This window comes from Pundamilia nyererei, unplaced genomic scaffold (assembly GCF_000239375.1).
Source record: "Pundamilia nyererei isolate P.nyererei 1_Seehausen unplaced genomic scaffold, PunNye1.0 scaffold00065, whole genome shotgun sequence".
Taxonomy (NCBI): domain Eukaryota; kingdom Metazoa; phylum Chordata; class Actinopteri; order Cichliformes; family Cichlidae; genus Pundamilia; species Pundamilia nyererei.
In genome coordinates, this window is record NW_005187466.1 from 628,641 (window position 1) to 646,348 (window position 17,708).

Here is a 17,708-nt window from a genome sequence, read left to right on the forward strand (position 1 = left end):
TACAAAAGAACTGCATCATTATTCAAAAGTCACCAATAAACAGTAATGTAGATGAACACAGCCATGTTCACACAAGGCTATAACCAACCACGCCCATCTGCAGTACTGTTCCAGGAATGTGGCAGATTCCCACCCAGAATAACCAACAAGCACGGTGACCTAAATCAGCAAAGAAAAAAAAAACAAAAAAAGATATGCTTCAATATAAGGACAGCACAGCCATCTAGCCCACAGGATCCCGGACAAACCCCCATTTATGTAGCACAGACGGACACAAGAATTTTTGGAAATATTGGTTTTACTTTAAATTTCTTATAATTAGTGCTGTCAGCGTTAATCTCGTAAAAATGACGTTAACACCATAACCGCATTAATGCCTCAAATCTCCGTTAGTGAGTTAATGTGGATCGGCCCGTTCATGGGGCTGCACAGTGCTAACGTGTTAGCGCGGCTAGCTCGTTAACACGTTAGCGCTGTCCAGCCACACCCGCATTAAGTCGCTTAAGGAGATTTGCCGCGTTAATGCAGTTATGGCGTTAACGTCATTTTTACGAGATTAACGGGGACAGCACTACTTATAATCTAAGAAACAAAAACAGCCATGACAGCATGATGAGTGCAACCAAAAACTGGTGCTACCCAATTTATTTACACACCAAAGGTTCTTGGACTTCAACTGGAAGGACAGTTGGGGCTGCAGAGCGTGTAACAGTCATACAACAAATGTAAAAGAGTATTTATCAAAAAATCTGATAATAAATATTTAAAAAATGTGTCACTAATCAAATGAAGCACCGTTTAAGTAAGGCGTTGAATATTTAATAAAACTGCATCGATATGAAATAAAAATGACTATTTTTTCCTTTAGTGACATTTATTCTGCATTAGTCACACTGCAGAGAAAATCAAGTTCATTAGTACCTATTGCCCTGTCGTGACCGTCAGTGGCTTCAGGAAATGAGTTCAGCCATAGGAAGATGATAAAGAAGGTGGTATTATGTGACAACGGCCCATTGATCAGAGATGAATATGGTCATCTGACAGCAGTCTCCTGAGCTCAGATACCTGCCCTCTGCTGCTCCACTGATAAGACCGAGCCACTGATGCTTCTGCGTATGTGTGTGTGTGTTTGTAGATGAGCATAAAGCCAACTGATAGGTGTCGTATTGACGTATTGAATGAAGCCGCCCATCTCCATCTTATATCTCAGGACTATCATATGGCTGTAGACTGAGATAAGACAGTCGCAGCTAAAGAAGTGAAGTAAGTCGGTACGACAGGCGCTCCCTGCAGAAGTCAAGAGCAGACCTGACAACAGCAGCTCTGAGTGACTCGGTTCTTGTATGCAGAATAATCCTTCACCTTAATAAAAAAAGAAAAGTGACTACCTGAAAATAAGGTGGTTGACTTTGAACTGGGTCTCTATCACGCCTGTCGTCCTCAGTCGTACTCGAAGGACGTCTGTCTCTGTGGGCACGTACTCAGGAGACATGATGCGGCTCATGTTCTCAAAGAAACTGGGAAAGGAGGAGGAAGGAGAAGAAGACAGAGGGAAGGGTGCAAAAAGGTTAAAGAGCCAGGAGAAACAAGGGGAAGAAGAAAGAGAGCGACAGGGAAATTAATAACTTGAAAACAAACTTGAGATCAAAAGAAAAATCAGGTATCACTTACGGGAGTGGAGGCTAACACATTGTGTGTTTGGTGCGGCTGAGTGCGTGTGTTGGGTGTGCAGCGATAAGGCTGAAGCCCCAGGGGCCGCAGCGGTTGATCACGATGAATATTCACACTGTGGTTTACCATAATAACACACTGAGGCACAGCTTCTAAACACAGATTAGCTATTTACACAGCTAGTGTAATCAACTGTATCGTGTGTGTGTGTGTGTGTGTGTGTGTGTGTGTGTGTGTGTGCGCCTTCAGTAAAATGTGATCTTTTTACACACACATTCACACGATGGCATCTCCACCTATGTGAACTGACTGTGACATTCTCTACCCGTCATCCTGAATTAGTTTCTTGGACAGCGACACACATCCTGCTGCTAAAAAAAAAATTAAAAAAAAAATAAAAATTTTTTACACAGGGCAAACAACATGCAAGAGCCTGTTTGGTACTTCTGTTGTTGTGAGGACCACTTTGAGCTTTAGTGGTTATTTTACAAAGCCAGCAATTTAAAAAAAAAAAAATCTGTTTGCAATCCCTCAAAATACTAGTTCGTATATAATGCAGATTTTTGCACTGCAAGTGATCTGCAAAGCATCTTTTTGCAGACGATGACTCGACTCAGCTGCTCGCCAGCTGTTTGCGTTCTGGTTTTATTCAAATGCAAAAGCGAAGTTGCTGAGAAACTATATTATTTTCCGGTTAATTCGCCATCCTGCAGAAATTTCGTCACTATTTGTGGAGGGATTTCTGGCTGGACTCTCCGTATAAGCAGTTAACAGATGGCAAGAGATTTGCAACTGTTGCCAGTTTATCACAGTTAACAGTTGGAAACACCTGAAACGTCTAACAAGCTTTTTTATTGGAAATCAATGAAAGGGCTTTGATTAAATCAACAGACCAGCAGTATTTTTACATGGTTTGACTTAACAATAGTAATCATAACAACAGTAATGGCATCAGTCAAATTCAATTATAAGATGTGTTGTGTGTGGTATTATTGCAACTGAATCCATTTGTGGTTGCGTTAGGAAGGGCACCTGGTGCCGAGCTGCCCACTGTAGCAACCTGTGTTTTCATTTTTAAATATCATGTTTATCGTCAGTGCACACTCTTTGTGTTCGTCTTTAGTTTGTCCTCATTTTCAAGTTTCTGCATATCCAGTTTTCAACAGCAAACTTGGTGAATCCAATCACAACAAATGACAGCAGACAACAAATATCTTAATTTGTGTTTAAGAAAACACAAATTAAGATCAAAGAGTAATATATGCATTGTGTCAATAAGAGTCCTCATAAGTACTATAGAAGCACAGTGTGTGTGTGCGTGTGTGTTTGCAAGAAGGTGATGCATGGTGGTTCTCAGTAGGAACCAAGAGTCCTGTCGGTGTAGATAACCCCAAAGCGAGGCCTCTCACAGGGGCAGAGGATGAGACCGGACGGCCTCCTGGTGGGTCAGCGCTCTGTCTTATTTCTGTTTCACACACTCTACTTTCTTATTTTCAGGCTTCAGCCTCAATTCTTTGCTTTCACTATGGTGTCATCACTTTTGTGTCTAATCACAATTTTTTCCCTATACTGATATTTTTAAAAATGCCTTTCCTCCTTCATACACGCATCCAAAACGAAAATAATATCTGGTTTATGTATGTATTTAATGGCTTTTATTTTAAGATATACAACAGTTGTGGAAGTATATGTGATTCCAAACTGTGGTCTATCTTCCTGCACTCTTTACTTTCTTCCTTTCTCCAGACATTAACTCCCAGTGACAGTAAGCAGATGGCTCAGCATCAGCTGCTAAGTCCAGCTAATTAGTCCCCTGCATCTCTTCAGCACAGCGTGAGTCTGTTCTCGAGGAGTACTCACTACAGCGCCGAGTCATTGAGCTCGTACTCGTATCCCCGGGCGGCCGCGGCCCTCACTCCCTGGTCGGCCCACAGGCAGGACAGAGCATGGCTCAGGAAAGGAAAGAGCACCTGGTCTTCGTCAAAACAACGCCCACACGACAGCACGGAATGGGCGTGAACCTGCCAGAAGACAACAGGGAGACAGAAATTCAGATTAATGATCAGGGAGGAGCGATTGGTCAGATGGAAAAAAAAGATAGAAGGAAGCCTAAATGATAGAAAAGTTTATGAGTCTGTCTCCACATCCAGACTTGTTAATCACACAAACACATACACAAAGAGATGCTCACACACACATTCTGATGACATCTAATAGAGGAAATACTTTGGTCATCATTGCCCAGCAGGATGTGCTGTGTAGGTGGAAAACACATGCACTCTGATAACTTTGACAGTAAAGTTCAAATTAAATTAAACCTCACAAGCAAACCACCCACCAGTGGCCTAACTTTATGCTCTCCTTCAATGAAAGCTGTGTAGCTATAGTGCTAAGATGCTGCCCTCTAATGGTGATCCAGGTGACGTGCAGAGACACAAGAAGCACAAAACTCTAAGAGGGCAGGAGCAGGATGACAACGACAGAAAATAAAAAGACCAAAATTGAAGGTGAGAGAAGTCGAACATGAGTACCTTGTTTCTGTTGTTAGCCAGGTTGATGCGGAGGGTGCCCATGCCATGGAGGACAAACTTCATGGAGGTCAGGAGGTTATCGAGCACTGCCGGCTGCCAAAGAGCACAGAGCAGAGGTCAAGTTCAACCACAGGATAAAAGGCACTATCGAGCTGTTTGAAGCTTCTTCTCTGATCTTGTATTGTAACTGACTTTCACCAATCAGAGCTCCTGATCACATCTTCATTTGCAAAAAGCAGCTGCTACCCACCAGGGAAAACCACCCAGTTTTCCTTATGTTACAACCCTGGCAAACACTGCCCCTGAGTGGTTAACCCCTGATAGTATACTTTGCCAGTTCAGGTTTGTGGACCTCTGAGACCTGACTCATGTCCTTCCTGACTTGGTACTTGGAACTTAGTTGAGTCCAGTCAGTGTATCTGAGTGTGGCTGGGATCCCCATCTGTTGGACATTTAGATGATTCTCCTCTGATTCTACTGAATGTTATAAACTTGTTTCAGTTGTATCCTCTTGATTAAGTGATTGTGCTGTCTGCTATATAAATAAATCTAAATAAATCTACTACTACTAGCCCACCAAAGCATGTCCAGTCCTCTAACATAGAAAGAATGTGATGCATAAGATCCTAAATACACCTGAACAACTCAAATTAAACTAATTTCAAAAATCTGTATTCATGCTTACACACCTGGAGATTTGAACTAACTCAGGTTGTGTGTGTGTGTGTGTGTGTGTGTGTGTGTGTGTGTGTGTGTGTGAGAGAGAGGTGACAAGGCTTCACCTCACCAGAAGAGCTGAGCTAACAGCCCTGCATTGACTTGCATCACAAATAAGTTGCTTTGTGTTTCGTCTCCCTCTGACTCACAATAAAAGTCACTCAGAGATATACAACTTAATATCACAATAACTTTGTCACTTTGAGTCTTAAAAACCAAATAATGTGTTCAGTTTTTCCTGCTTTATGACCGTGAACTTCACTAAAAATCAGAATGCTTCCGGTAAAGGGTGGAGATTTGAGATGTGCAACAAATAATATAGGAAAAAAAAAAAAAAGATATCCGCCTGGAGCTGCTCAGATTTGTTAGATCACTTAGTGAAAATGGAGGAAAACATGCTAGTCCTTATTTATTTCTTTTACAGAAACTGTTCTAACGGTTGATGCTCAAACCTCCACATAATGACATCAGCATGTATGCAAACAATCTCTGTGAGACTGCACTACACACTCAAGTTTCACATCTTTTTTTTTTCTAGTCTTCAGTCTGCATGATATCACTGAGAGTGCTTATTATGTATGGTCATCTCAGGGACAACACTCTGGCTTTAAGCACAACAGCCCAATCCACTTGTGTCAAAACTTGTTTTTTTATGAGGAAGCCAATCAGAAGGAAACTTGTTTCAGACAGATGAACGACTTCACATATTTACATTTTTCTTTCTGTTGTATTTTTCGACCAGCGGCAGTGCTGTGAAGCAGTGTTTTAATACACAGACCTTTGCGTGCATGCTGTGCACAAACGTAATATAGGAAACAGTTTCCCAACGCCCTGCTGATCAACAGCTGTTGGCTGCAGATATGTCAGCATGTCAGAGATGTCGGAGAAGACCGAGAGTGGCAGCTGATTTGAATTATACACAGCTTATATTATTCAGAAAAGAAATGTTTATGAAGAAGAAATTTCAATTAAAACAACATCACATGTTTATATGTTAATATATACTTTATCTGCTGTCACGTCTGATTTCAAACCTGTATGGCACAATAGACAGCATGCTGCTGTTTGTCCAAAGCTCAAAAAGTTTAACAGAGTTTATATAAACGTGATTATATTTGCAATAATTACTATAATTTTAATATTTATGAGTCTTTCGAGATTCATTCGAAGTGGAAATTCACGCCTGCACTGGGCAGAGTAGTGTACAAATAGTGTCTATATGTGCCCTCTATATGGATACATGTGCACTTTAAGAGACTGAGGTTTTACAGACACGAGACCACTAACTATGTGATATTAAGTGGTTGCCTATTTTGGAGGTGTGACAACTGTGATAACAATGTAGGCTCAAGTCACACAAGCCTAGAGACTGGTCAGTCACAGCAACCACTATTCCCCCTGCCAGCTGGTAAAAACCACTATGGGATTGCTTTGGTCGCTGGCACATTGCTGTAGTGGAAGTGAAAGACTCGTCTGCAAACACTGTCCAGCTTCTTTCCGAGCTCTAGTGAAACTGTGAAAAGCGTGACGCAAACGAGAAATGGAGACAGTTCGACTTCAAAGTGAAAGTTGTGCCTCTGCCCTGCAGCCAAAATATTTCAAATATTCCAAAGGGCACAACTCTTCTCCATTTCCAAGCTTGGCTAGTAGTTACAAAGTATTTGCACATAAAAAACTACAGGCAGCCGTGGCAATCTGCTAGTAACCAAAGCAATCACCTTCGATGCAACCATTTCACCCAGCAGGAGCCAGCAGCCTCCAGAAACCACTGCCAACCAGTCAGGAAATACATGTTTTTCTGTAGCAACGAGCGCTTGCATCACTTCCAATATGATAGACAACTCTTGAGCAACATGCACATGATGTCACACGAGAAACCTCAGTTATCCGTTATTGCCAAACAACTTTTCTGTGGCCTGTGTATTCAACCCTGTGTCAGAGCAAAATCTGAAATATTCACAAAAAAAAAAAAGAAATCCATTTGTTTACGTTTACGGACATTAAACTGCAGGACGTATGTTATTCAGACCCTTCAGTGGAGATGTGTAACCCTGGCAACCAAGAAAACTGAGCTTTAAAAGAAGTGGCAGCTGTTGTATTTTAAGCCAAACCATGACCTTTTTCTATGGCCCGTACGGTACAAGGGCGCTTGCATAGCTTCAAGCGATAAAATCTTCAAATGACAACAACAGCACATCTTCTGTTTCTATCCAGATACAGATAACAGCTGCACACAAGCAAACAACAAGAAGACAACCAGCCTTCATCTGCGATATTCCATAACCGGAGTCGAGGGGTTGTTTTGACCAAGCAGTTACAGTGACGTGTAATACGGCATGGTTACACAAGAAATCTTAAAACTCACCAAGCTTCTTTGTTAAATCTGTAAAAGGAAGAAAAAGAACTGGTTGTCCCATTGGTACAACATCCTTGTGTCCCTATTGGAAAGATGACAAAGGAGCCGGATTATCTTTAGTTTAGACTGGAAACTGGACGTGCGGGTAAATATCGAGGTTACTAATGCTTATTAAAAGGCAAAGATTCACACTTTGCATTCACTTGCCAAGTGAAAGGTCACCGGTTCAATTCCAACTAGAGACACACCAAATAGCATTCCTAACCCAGTCGGTACCAGTTGTGGCAACCACTTGTGACAAGGGAGCAGCCAAAAGTGCCTATTAAATTTTTTTTTTAAATAATAAATAAAAGTAATGTTTGTCACCAGACATGTGGATCAAGAAATCACTTAAATATAACCTGTCTGATAAAGTGAAGTAGACTAAAATATCTTAAAAAGAAAAACATCATGTATCTAAAGAAACTCAAGAAGTCAGTCTGGGATCTAAAGAACTGCAGGCTTGACTTCCCTCAGTTAAAGTCAGGATAAATGTTTCGACAATAAGAAAGTGACAGGGCAAAAAATGGCATCAATGGGAGAGCTCCAAAAAGGACAAAGTCTCATCTTACAGAAAACATCCTGATGGTTCACAAAACCTTTTGTGGACATATTCTGTGGACTAATGAATATTTCCCCAAAAAGCTGAAACTTTTGGAAAATTTGGATCCTATTGTATCCGACATAAAACTAACAGCATTTCATAAAAAGAAAATCACACCAACAGCCAAATATGGTGGCAGTAGTGTGATGGTCCAGGGCCCACTTATAGCCCTTTTACGCTAGTATCTATATGTACGACAAATTAGCAAAACATAAGAAATCAGCAAAGACGCCAATAATTTTTCACAGCAGTGTAGGTGGATTTAAGCACAACAAACATTGAGCAAAGTGTTGCATGACAATCAGTAAAATAACTGGGATAATTAAAACACAACAAAGGACATAGTTTAAAAAAATAGAGTAAATTAAAATAAAATTAAAACATAAATATAAATGATTAAAGATAACAACCAAAAAGGACGATGTTAATGATTGAAGCTAACATGAAGAGGCTAAAAGAAAAGCTGAGGGGAAGGGAGATTCAGAGGACTGATCGGCAGTAGAAGTCAATGTGTGACGAGGGGTATAAAGCTGTAAGCTATTAGGAAAGGTAGGCAGCGTCAGAATAGGAGAAATGTTTAAATATGTAACAAGTATGCGAGAAAACAAGAAATCAGGACGAGGCAAATAATTTTCACAGCACTGCGTGTCTTCCTTTAGACAATAGATGTCTTTATTGGCATTTTCACATTTTTCACAGGTATATTTATTGTCGCGAAGCTGCAGATCATCTTCAATGTTTACCACTTTCAGCATTTTGCAACATACAAAGTAGCAATGAGGACTTTGTGTTTGCTCCGGGCTGAAACTGAGCTGAAGCAGAGTTCTCAGGTTCTCGGAGATGGAGTAGCTCAAAGGTAAAATGTAGCACTACTATGAAACTTCAGGGAAATAGTTCACAAATCTCAGTTACACTAGTTTACTTTCCCATGAGAACAAACATGTTATTGTTTCAGCATTGTGGGCTTCATCAAAGTAACGGATGAAGGCCACAAAAACAAATGGAAGTCACAAGTCTGGCAGATAATTGGCTTTAAAAAGCTCTCAGACATATTGCTTATACTTGTATTTGATGATTTTCACCAGATTTTTTTAGCAGGGTCACTGGTTAAAAGACAGACAAAGTTTCATTTTGTTTTAAATTATTTAAATTGTTTAGATTTAAAAACAGCAAAAACAGATTGAATCTGTTCATCGATAACATGCCTTTACTCTCGCATCTGACCTCACAAGTGACTCCGGCAAGGACTGTGTTTAACCAGGTAGCGTAAGTGAAAGCATGTGTGTGGGTGTGTAGACGCTTTCAGAATAAAAACAGTTGCACAACACATGTAGTCATAAAGATACAAGAAATACAGTTATGTTTGTGCGAATTATGCTTTTATGTTTTGTGGACTTTCACAAAAAAATTTGAAAAATGTTTATTCAGATCTGAGTTTGAAATACTTCTCGATTCAGTCAGCAGCACCTACACACTCTCTCTCTGCACCAGCCTAACAAACCAAATCAAACACCTGTGACTGATCTGCACCGACTGACACGCACTTTGAAGAAGCTGGAGCTAAATGAATGAACTGAAATAAGCAGATGCAGAGAAAAAGAGCCGCTAGCAAGTAAACATGAATGCAAATAACGCAGGACTCCAAAAACCAGTGCTCTTAGTTTGAAAAGCAAGAAAATGCAACACAATCGATATATTTTTAGAAGTTCAGGAGTACACACACATGCAGCTTAGTGAGGAAGGTGAACTCTCATATTTCAAGTTGAATTAAAGTGATCAAAGCTTCATAAAGACAATGGAAGCATTTACTATAGAGGCGCCACAGTTCATGCTTCTATCTTTACAGCTCGTCTCAGGGTAGTGATTCAGCTGTGCTTCCTCACTTCCCCCTCTCCACCTTTGTTGTCTTTATCAATTGTTTCCCAGTTCGTCCTCCCTGACTCAGCTTATTCTAGTTTAGCACTTACAGAGGAGAAGAAGAGTAGCAGGATGCTCACTGTGGCATCCTTTAAGTGAACTTGTGCAATGTGACAGCATTTAGTTCCACCCAAAGTTGCACAATTTTTTCACCGAGACTCTTGTATTGATGATGGGAGTCAGTCCACTGTGTAAAGTCTTTTCCAACCCAAAGATTCTCAGTGGGGTCTGGGCTCTGTGGTGACCAATCCATGTGTGAAAACAACCTCTCGTGCTTCATGAAGTCACTATTTTGGTTGCTTTATGCTTGAGCACAGGTAGCGCTAAGGCACCCACGGACCGCCCGTCTATCTGCGGAGAGTATTTGTTGTTGACAGAGGCAGTGTAGAAATTATGTGATACTGTATTATGTGGGCTACTCGTGCCTGTGCTGCTGTTGGTCCATCAGCAAGCCGCGGAGAAAAGCGAAGTTATTAGACAAGCAGCTGAAGTGAAACCAAGTGTTTAAAAAACAAAAGTATTCGCTGCTTCTGCTTTTCATGCTGTTGTTTATCTTTGATGATTCTTTTTTCACACTTCTCCCATTTGGTTCCATATCTTGCTCCACTCGTCAACCAATCAGCATTCGATGAGCACATAGATTATCCAAGACTAATAACATGCAGTTGGGATTTTGGAAGAAAAGCTAAGGAGGGATTTTGTAGGTGAAAACCCATCAATGTTCACAGGCCAAACAGACCATAAATGACATTTTTCAAAAGGGTAAAAGTAGCTTTTCACAAATGTGTTCTTGAGTGTTCTCTGCTCAGACTGCTGCCCCATGACATACATGGATGGATGGAGGGACAGATGTTAACCCAAATAAAGAATTTTGAGTCACTTCCACAGTTCTTTGCTTGATGCCAATTATTTAACCCTTCTGAAAGAGAGAAGCTCTTTTTTCATCTTCCTACATATTGTCTTTAGTTTAGGAAATGAGAAGCCACTCACTGCACCAGTTTGGGTTAAATAACCTGTCACCAACTTAAACATACCAGTGACTAAAGTTTTTATACAGTTCAAGGCTCATCCCCATTTGCTTGGTTAAATCCAGGCGGTGGCTTCCTCCTAAAAGCAAATTTCACCATTTTGCAGGCATCTGCAGATTTGCCTCTGGTAACTTGTTTTCATGCATTATCTGCATCTCTCTTTGATCATGCCAATATACAGAGATGCTTCACCAGCAATGGTGATGAACACCTTGGGAGACATCTGTGCTTTGTGTGCAGATATCACTATATCTCATTGTCTTTTCAAGTGATAACTGTTAACCATTTCAGAGCATTTGACCAATCAGTACAGAGCACATACCCTGCAGCCTACAGGAGTCACTGTATGGTAATCTGAACTCATTATCAGCTTTACCTCACCTCTCAAGGAGTAAAGTGACACCTTGTTTTTACCAGTGTGTGTGTGTCTGTGTGTCCTTTTGAAAGGAAGTCCACCAGATAGAAATCCACAGAGCCTGTTACACCTTTTGAACCTCTGTTTCCAGCTAGATTCAGCAGTTCAAAGTATTACGGAAACTTTGTGTTGCACTGTGCGTCAGCAAAGACATTATGAGTCCCATTACAACAACATAATCGCTAAATCCGTCCAGTTACACTGAACTATTGTCCTGGTCCAGCTCGGCGTTTGGATCAGCTCACTGAGCACAGAAAATTAACAGCCATTAGCACATGTCTCGTGTCAGAGCAAACCACGACAAAGAATGTGACTTAACTGGCAGCGGCCTGATATTTAATCATTAACTACCAACTTTTCTTTTAACAATGAGTAACTAAGTATAAGAGTGTAGCATGAGTCTGCTTGCAGGCTTTGTAGTCACATTTGAGGAAAAAGCTCAAAGATTTATTGCATTTCTCCAGCAACTTGTCCTTGACAAAGGTTCTTAGTGAAACACCTGAGTCAACAGACGAGATTACAGGCTCAAAAATACGAATTCAGTTGATAAAAACTACTACATCAACAGTGCACCCACACACACACACACACACACACACAGAAAAACAGAGCTGTGTGCACTGGAAGGGAACAAAAGGAAAAAATGTCTGCCCGTCGGCATGTCCAAAGTAAAAACCACACCACGGCCTCGGGCTGCAAATAAAAGAGGGATGAAACAAAGAGGAGCCCACGTCCCACCTTTCCTCCACTTATTACTTCTAAACAGGCTGTCCTGTCATGGTCCTAACACAACCCAAACCTAAGAGCCACGCAGAGAAATGTAGGAATGTTTTCTTAATGCCTTTTGCTTCAGATGATATTTCATCAGAGAAAAAACAAAGTGGAGCAGGGATAATCTGTTCAGGTCAAGGCAGGGTTGAGGTGTTTACTACTGTACTGATGGAAGCACGGACTCTTATTCCAAATAGAGGGCAATGTGTCAGAGATAAACACAAACACATGTGAAACAATAGGTGAAAGAGCGATGAGGTCATCTGTGTATTTTTGTGCATGTGTGTGAGAGAGAAGAGGGCGTGTTTTTGTTTGCTGTGGGAGGCTGGGACGACAGGGGAAGGGAGGGGGGCGGAAGAGCAGGATTGTGGGTTGGTGTCATTTTTCCACTTACGGTAAAAATAAGGGCGTCACCTGAGAACAAAACCAAACCCAACTGACACCGGCGATGACAAAAGAGAGGTGCAACTGGAACTCAAAATGTGTTGAAGCATGTATGCAAAGTAACACTGAAATCAAATATGTATTTATGAAACAAAAAATGATGTATGGAGGATTGTACCTGCCAAAAATAAAAAAAATTGAATGAAGCATAGGAAATGGATTAGCCTCATTAATGTATACCTACATTAAACCAACTGTACTGTTGGTATTCTGTCTGTGTAAACATACAAAGCCCTGTCAGGCAGACAGTACCTCTGCAGACTCAGTCAGTTTCTTGACTCTCTTCTCCTTTCTGTGTTTTGATAAAAGTAAAATTTAAAAAACCCAAAAAACTGCATTTCCTCAAGTGGCCACTTGAGGTAAATTCCCAAAACAAAGACTCCCACATTAAAAATCCCCAACTTTACAGCATTACAAAGCAAGTTTACAAGCTAGCATGAAGACACATTTCTCTATAGCTAAGACACGGTCACTTCTGAGCCCAAAAACCCCCCCCAAAAACCCTAGCCATGTCCATCTTTTATATACAGTCTGTGGCCATAAAGCATTAGTGGACAGTAGCTGATCCTGGCCAATTAACTGCTCCCGAAGTTATTGCAAATCAAGGGGACGCCCCTCCCCTCTCCAACACATGCGCGCACACACACACACACACACACACACACACACCTATCCAGACATCCGGTTAACTTATTTTAAATGAATACTATAGTCAGCACTGGTTCAAGAAAAACTCCAGCCTCCTAACTTTCTTTTCAGCTTCGTGGTCTGTTTCACAATCTAAAAAGAGGTTTGACTGTCAGACTTTTCCACTGACAGGACTGTTATTGCTGGGAGACAGAACAGGTAACTGAAGCATGATGAAGACCCTTCCTGTCATCACATCATTAAACACAGCAAGGAGAAGCAAGAGAACGAGATGGGCAAAGTACAGCAAAGTAAAAATCAGGAAAAACAATAAGAGAAGAGGTCAAAGAGGATAAGCCCTCGTTAAAAACAAGCTAATGGGAGAAAAAACTCTGTGTGTGTGTGTTGAACCGTTTCCATTCTCCCCTCCCCATCCCAACCTCTAGTACAACAGAGGAATTTGGCTTTCAGTCACTCTCACACAAACAGAAGGAAGAGCAGATGTGAGCCAAATCACTGCATACCAACTTGTGCCTGATCCTGGGTATCATGAGATATCTCCCCCCTGCAGAAAAACCAGGCTTTGCTTTCATTTTCCATCTCATCTCTATCTCTTCTCTAATCATTAAAAAAAAAAAAAAAAACTGAAATGCATTCCTGTGTCTGCAGCATAATCTCAGCTCTTTGTCGAAGTCATGTTATTACCTGAAAGGAAACTAGACTCCAAATCAGGGATGAAAAACTCATTTTACATTGAGGGCCACATACAGACCACTTTCATCTTAAGTGAGCTGGACGAATGAAACTCCCCCTTTTGTCATTGCAAAGATGTTTAACTACATACTTAATTCCTGAGATATTTTAATATAGAATAAGGAAGTGCAATGTCTTTTTTTAATTAATTAATTAAATAATATGAAAGTACATCTCATTTTTTCTAGATGATAAATGCATAAAATTACAGAAACGTTTTTGGTAGCTCACTGCCCACAGTGGCCTGTGTGTATAATGCTTTTTTATGATTGATAAAAAAAATTTTAACCAAGATTTCTATAGTAGAAAGTGAAAAAAGGGAACTTTTCTGCCATTTAATCATTTCTCTTTTACTTAACGTCTGTGCTGTGGTATGAATCACTGTGGAGAGGTCTTTATCAGCAGGAAAAGCTGTAAAACTTACATTTTATGCCCTCTATCATGTTTGCAAAACTGTCCAGCGGGCAGGATTTGAGTTTTTGCCGTTCCAGGTTCTGGTCCTCGGGCCTTATAGATGACACCCGTGCTCTAACCCCACACGTGATACTGATCTTTTGAAGTCATGCATTTGTTTAGATTCTCTACAAGAGCTTAGTGGAAGCACTATATGCTAATAAACTGATAAAAACACAGGCAGGGTGAGCGTGAGAGTGTTTCTCACCTTGAAGGTGCACAGCTCTTGCTTGGTGAAGCCATTACTGTGGATGATTTTCATCTGTTTCACCAAAGTGCTTTTGCCGCTCTCTGCTGCACCTGTAGGAGAACGTGAGATGGTTAAAAAAGTGTTTTAAAACTTGTTTTACTGTGTGTTCAACTGTGATCGGGCTTTATTTGTAAAAGTTATCTATAAAATCAAAGTGTGGTGTCAAAGTAGGATTTGTGCTTCAAAAATTAAAGTTTACATGGAATATCTGAGTTATCTTAAACTAAAATCATCAACAGCTGGGTTCATTTAAAGCTGTCAGTCTCACCAAGAATGAGTATTTTAACCACGTTCATCTCCCGCTTGGCAGATTCGTAAAGTTCTCTGTCTATCTTAGCGCTGTGTATCCTCGCCTTCTTCTGCTCTTCTGTAACTTCGGTACCGAGGCACAGTCCCATCCTGAGCGCGCATCTCCTCCACGAGCCCGGCCAGAGAGAAAACAAAAGCAGGGCAATCCAACCTGGGATCAGTCCGACTTTCTTTCTACAAGCTGCATATTCCGAGTTCGGGCTCTGCCTCTACTCCAAAACTAAACCGGCAGAGCGAAAAGAGGAGTTACCTCGGCAAAGAAAAAAGTCCAGGCCATTGCCAAAACAACCTTCTTCAAACTTCCAAGAGTTATTTCAAACTTTCGAGACAAAACTGATTTTACGCACAGCCACAAGCGCTTCCCTCCCCAGTTAGCGTCAGGTTTCAGCGCCTGTCCTGGGCGTTAAAAAACAAAAAGAGAGAAACCGCAAATCTGCTCGGCCGCTTTCCGCCGCAGCAGTTCAAACTCTGTCCTGCCGCCTTGGCAAAGACCCCAACTCATCCAAAAAAAGAAAAACACTACCTCCGCCCCCTGCTGCCCGCAACCCAGATGGAAATCCTTTGGACTTCCTGCGAAGCGACGTGCTGAAGTGCTGCTGCTACTCTGTGTATTTCACCTGTTCATGAAAAATAAAATAGGCGTGACGTAATTAAAAAACTCCACTTACTACATTATAGACCTAATTTCTCTTTACTTTTCAGCTGTTAACACTTACTTTAATTGTAGCCTACAAAAACACAATCGACTTGCGTAACGTCGCGATGACGCACAGGTAGGACGTTTCAGGTATATTCAGTTATCATGTTAGGTTGTGCAAAGGCATGCTGGGATTTACAGTTTATGAGCTCGTCAAAATCCGCCTCCTAAAAGAGAGAAACAGATACGTGGTTTAACAGGTTGTGCAACAAAACAAAAGGGTGTTTGTAACCATAAAAACACTTCTACTGTGAAATGCGAACTATTTCATATCAGTGTTTGGAGCATTTAGAAATAACGAGTGGTTTCTAAATGAAAAAGCCTTTGTATGAATTTAAAATTATTATTTTCCATTAAAAAAAAACTTAGCTGTTCAATATGAAGACATTTTAATTGAATACTTTGCCTTTATATTAGTTCAAATTTCATTTAATCAGACGATCTCATTGAGACAACTTGTACCTAGGCTGATCAAATATCCCTCTTTGTGAGAGACTGTGCAACATTGAGTCTTTCTCTATCTGTCCCACATTTTGAGTCAATGTTGCACATTTTCGACTGATTCTGCAGGACACGCACATTCCTCACGCCTGGCTTTTACTCACTGCATATGAAAGAAAGGCTTTTTATTCAAGTCAGAAGAAGGTCAGCCTGTCTAATGGCGTACTCATCATCAGGGAAAGTTAAAGGGACCAAAAAGTCAAAACCTCTGCAGAGCTGAATAAAACATATTGTTATTGCTGAATATAATGAAAGCTCACACAAATGAAAAAGTAATGACATATGCTGAGAGTTTTTTTCTCCTTTTCTTGCTTGAGTCACTTTTAAATTTTGCATAGGAGGAAAATGCAGTGTGTAGTGACACGGTATATGGGTCATATTTGGATTTTTAAAAAAAACTGCTAAAATGAGCAGATATTGTTAAAATAAAAAAGGTATGCCAATTTATGGATACCTCCAAACTGAAAGCTAAAAAGAAGCCTGCTACCAGGCAGAAGAGCAGAGGAAATAACTGTGAAATAAAATCCACACATTCTGAATTTTTATTTCATATCTCTTAGGAGTGTCATCGTGTCCCATCTTGTCTCACACAAACACAGTGCTTGCCCCACATTTAGTTTGTTGGGATATAGTCACCCTACTTATACCTGAAAAGAAAAACAGTATAAACAATACATTATTACAAAGATCACAGGATTCCATAATAGTTTTAAACTCTCTAAAGGAATGATGGAGTCCAGTTTCACAACAGTAAATGTATATTTACTGGTTTACTGGAAGGCTTAAATGACAGCTTTCATGATAAACAGCAGATCTTTATAAATTGGACTATGGCATGGAGGGGTTGGGTGCTGGAGTCTTGTTTAGGCTGCATGACCATACAGAATATCTTCATAGTTGAGGAGAGACATGACGGCTGACTTAACAATACCTTAAAAGGTTGGAGAAGACAGACATCCTTTTATTCAATCCAAGAAGTTTAATTTTTAACTTTCTCAGCCAGATGTTGGATATAAATCTCAAATGAAAGTCTGCTGTTGTAGCTCTTGAGCTAAATTCCTGCTTTAGCCAGGGCCGCTATAGACAAAAGATTGCTATGTGTGTCTGCAGTGATTCATATTTGGCATGGGAAGCCACAGCGAGAGCCAGTGCAGAACACTGATTCAGGCAGATACAGCCATGAAAGGAGGAAATGGAAGTGTGGGTTGCAAAGTGGCTCGCAGATACACCGTAACCATGTTCAAGAAACAAGCTAAATAGCACACCCTAATTCAGATTTGCCAGTGAGATGTGTAGAAAGGTGTCAGCTGAGCCACTGACTGATGTGGGCTGGCACCGACTTCACGGCCTGACTGAACTAATACAAAGCTCCATGTTTTTGTTGGACTCAGCAGGAATAAGGCTGATGCCATTTAAAGTTTTAATTGCAGTGTGGAGAAAACCATAATTATACTTATACAATAATTCTTTTCTGCATTTAAATCAAGTCTGTGATTAAAGGGTGCTAGTTGGAAAGTATCAAAAGCCGAATGAAGGTAAGTCAGAGCCTGAAGTGAGCCTAGTGACTGAAAGACACTAAAATATTGATTAGTCTGATTTCTTTTATGTGTTTCCTTTATTGTAAA

At 40.6% G+C, this 17,708-nt stretch overlaps 1 protein-coding gene across 1 annotated transcript in view; it reads right to left on the reverse strand.

Annotated features, from left to right (window-relative positions):
• gnav1 (guanine nucleotide binding protein (G protein) alpha v1) overlaps positions 1–15,562 on the reverse strand; it is a 35,666-nt gene extending 20,104 nt beyond the window's left edge. The window contains exons 1-5 of the mRNA XM_005735706.2: positions 14,845–15,562; positions 14,535–14,626; positions 4,203–4,295; positions 3,532–3,692; positions 1,389–1,517 (exon numbers count right to left, since the gene is read on the reverse strand). Coding sequence (XP_005735763.1) covers positions 1,389–1,517; positions 3,532–3,692; positions 4,203–4,295; positions 14,535–14,626; positions 14,845–14,974 — 605 coding nt within the window. The 5' untranslated portion in view covers positions 14,975–15,562. The remainder of the gene's footprint in view (positions 1–1,388; positions 1,518–3,531; positions 3,693–4,202; positions 4,296–14,534; positions 14,627–14,844) is intronic.
• Positions 15,563–17,708: the final 2,146 nt, after the last annotated feature.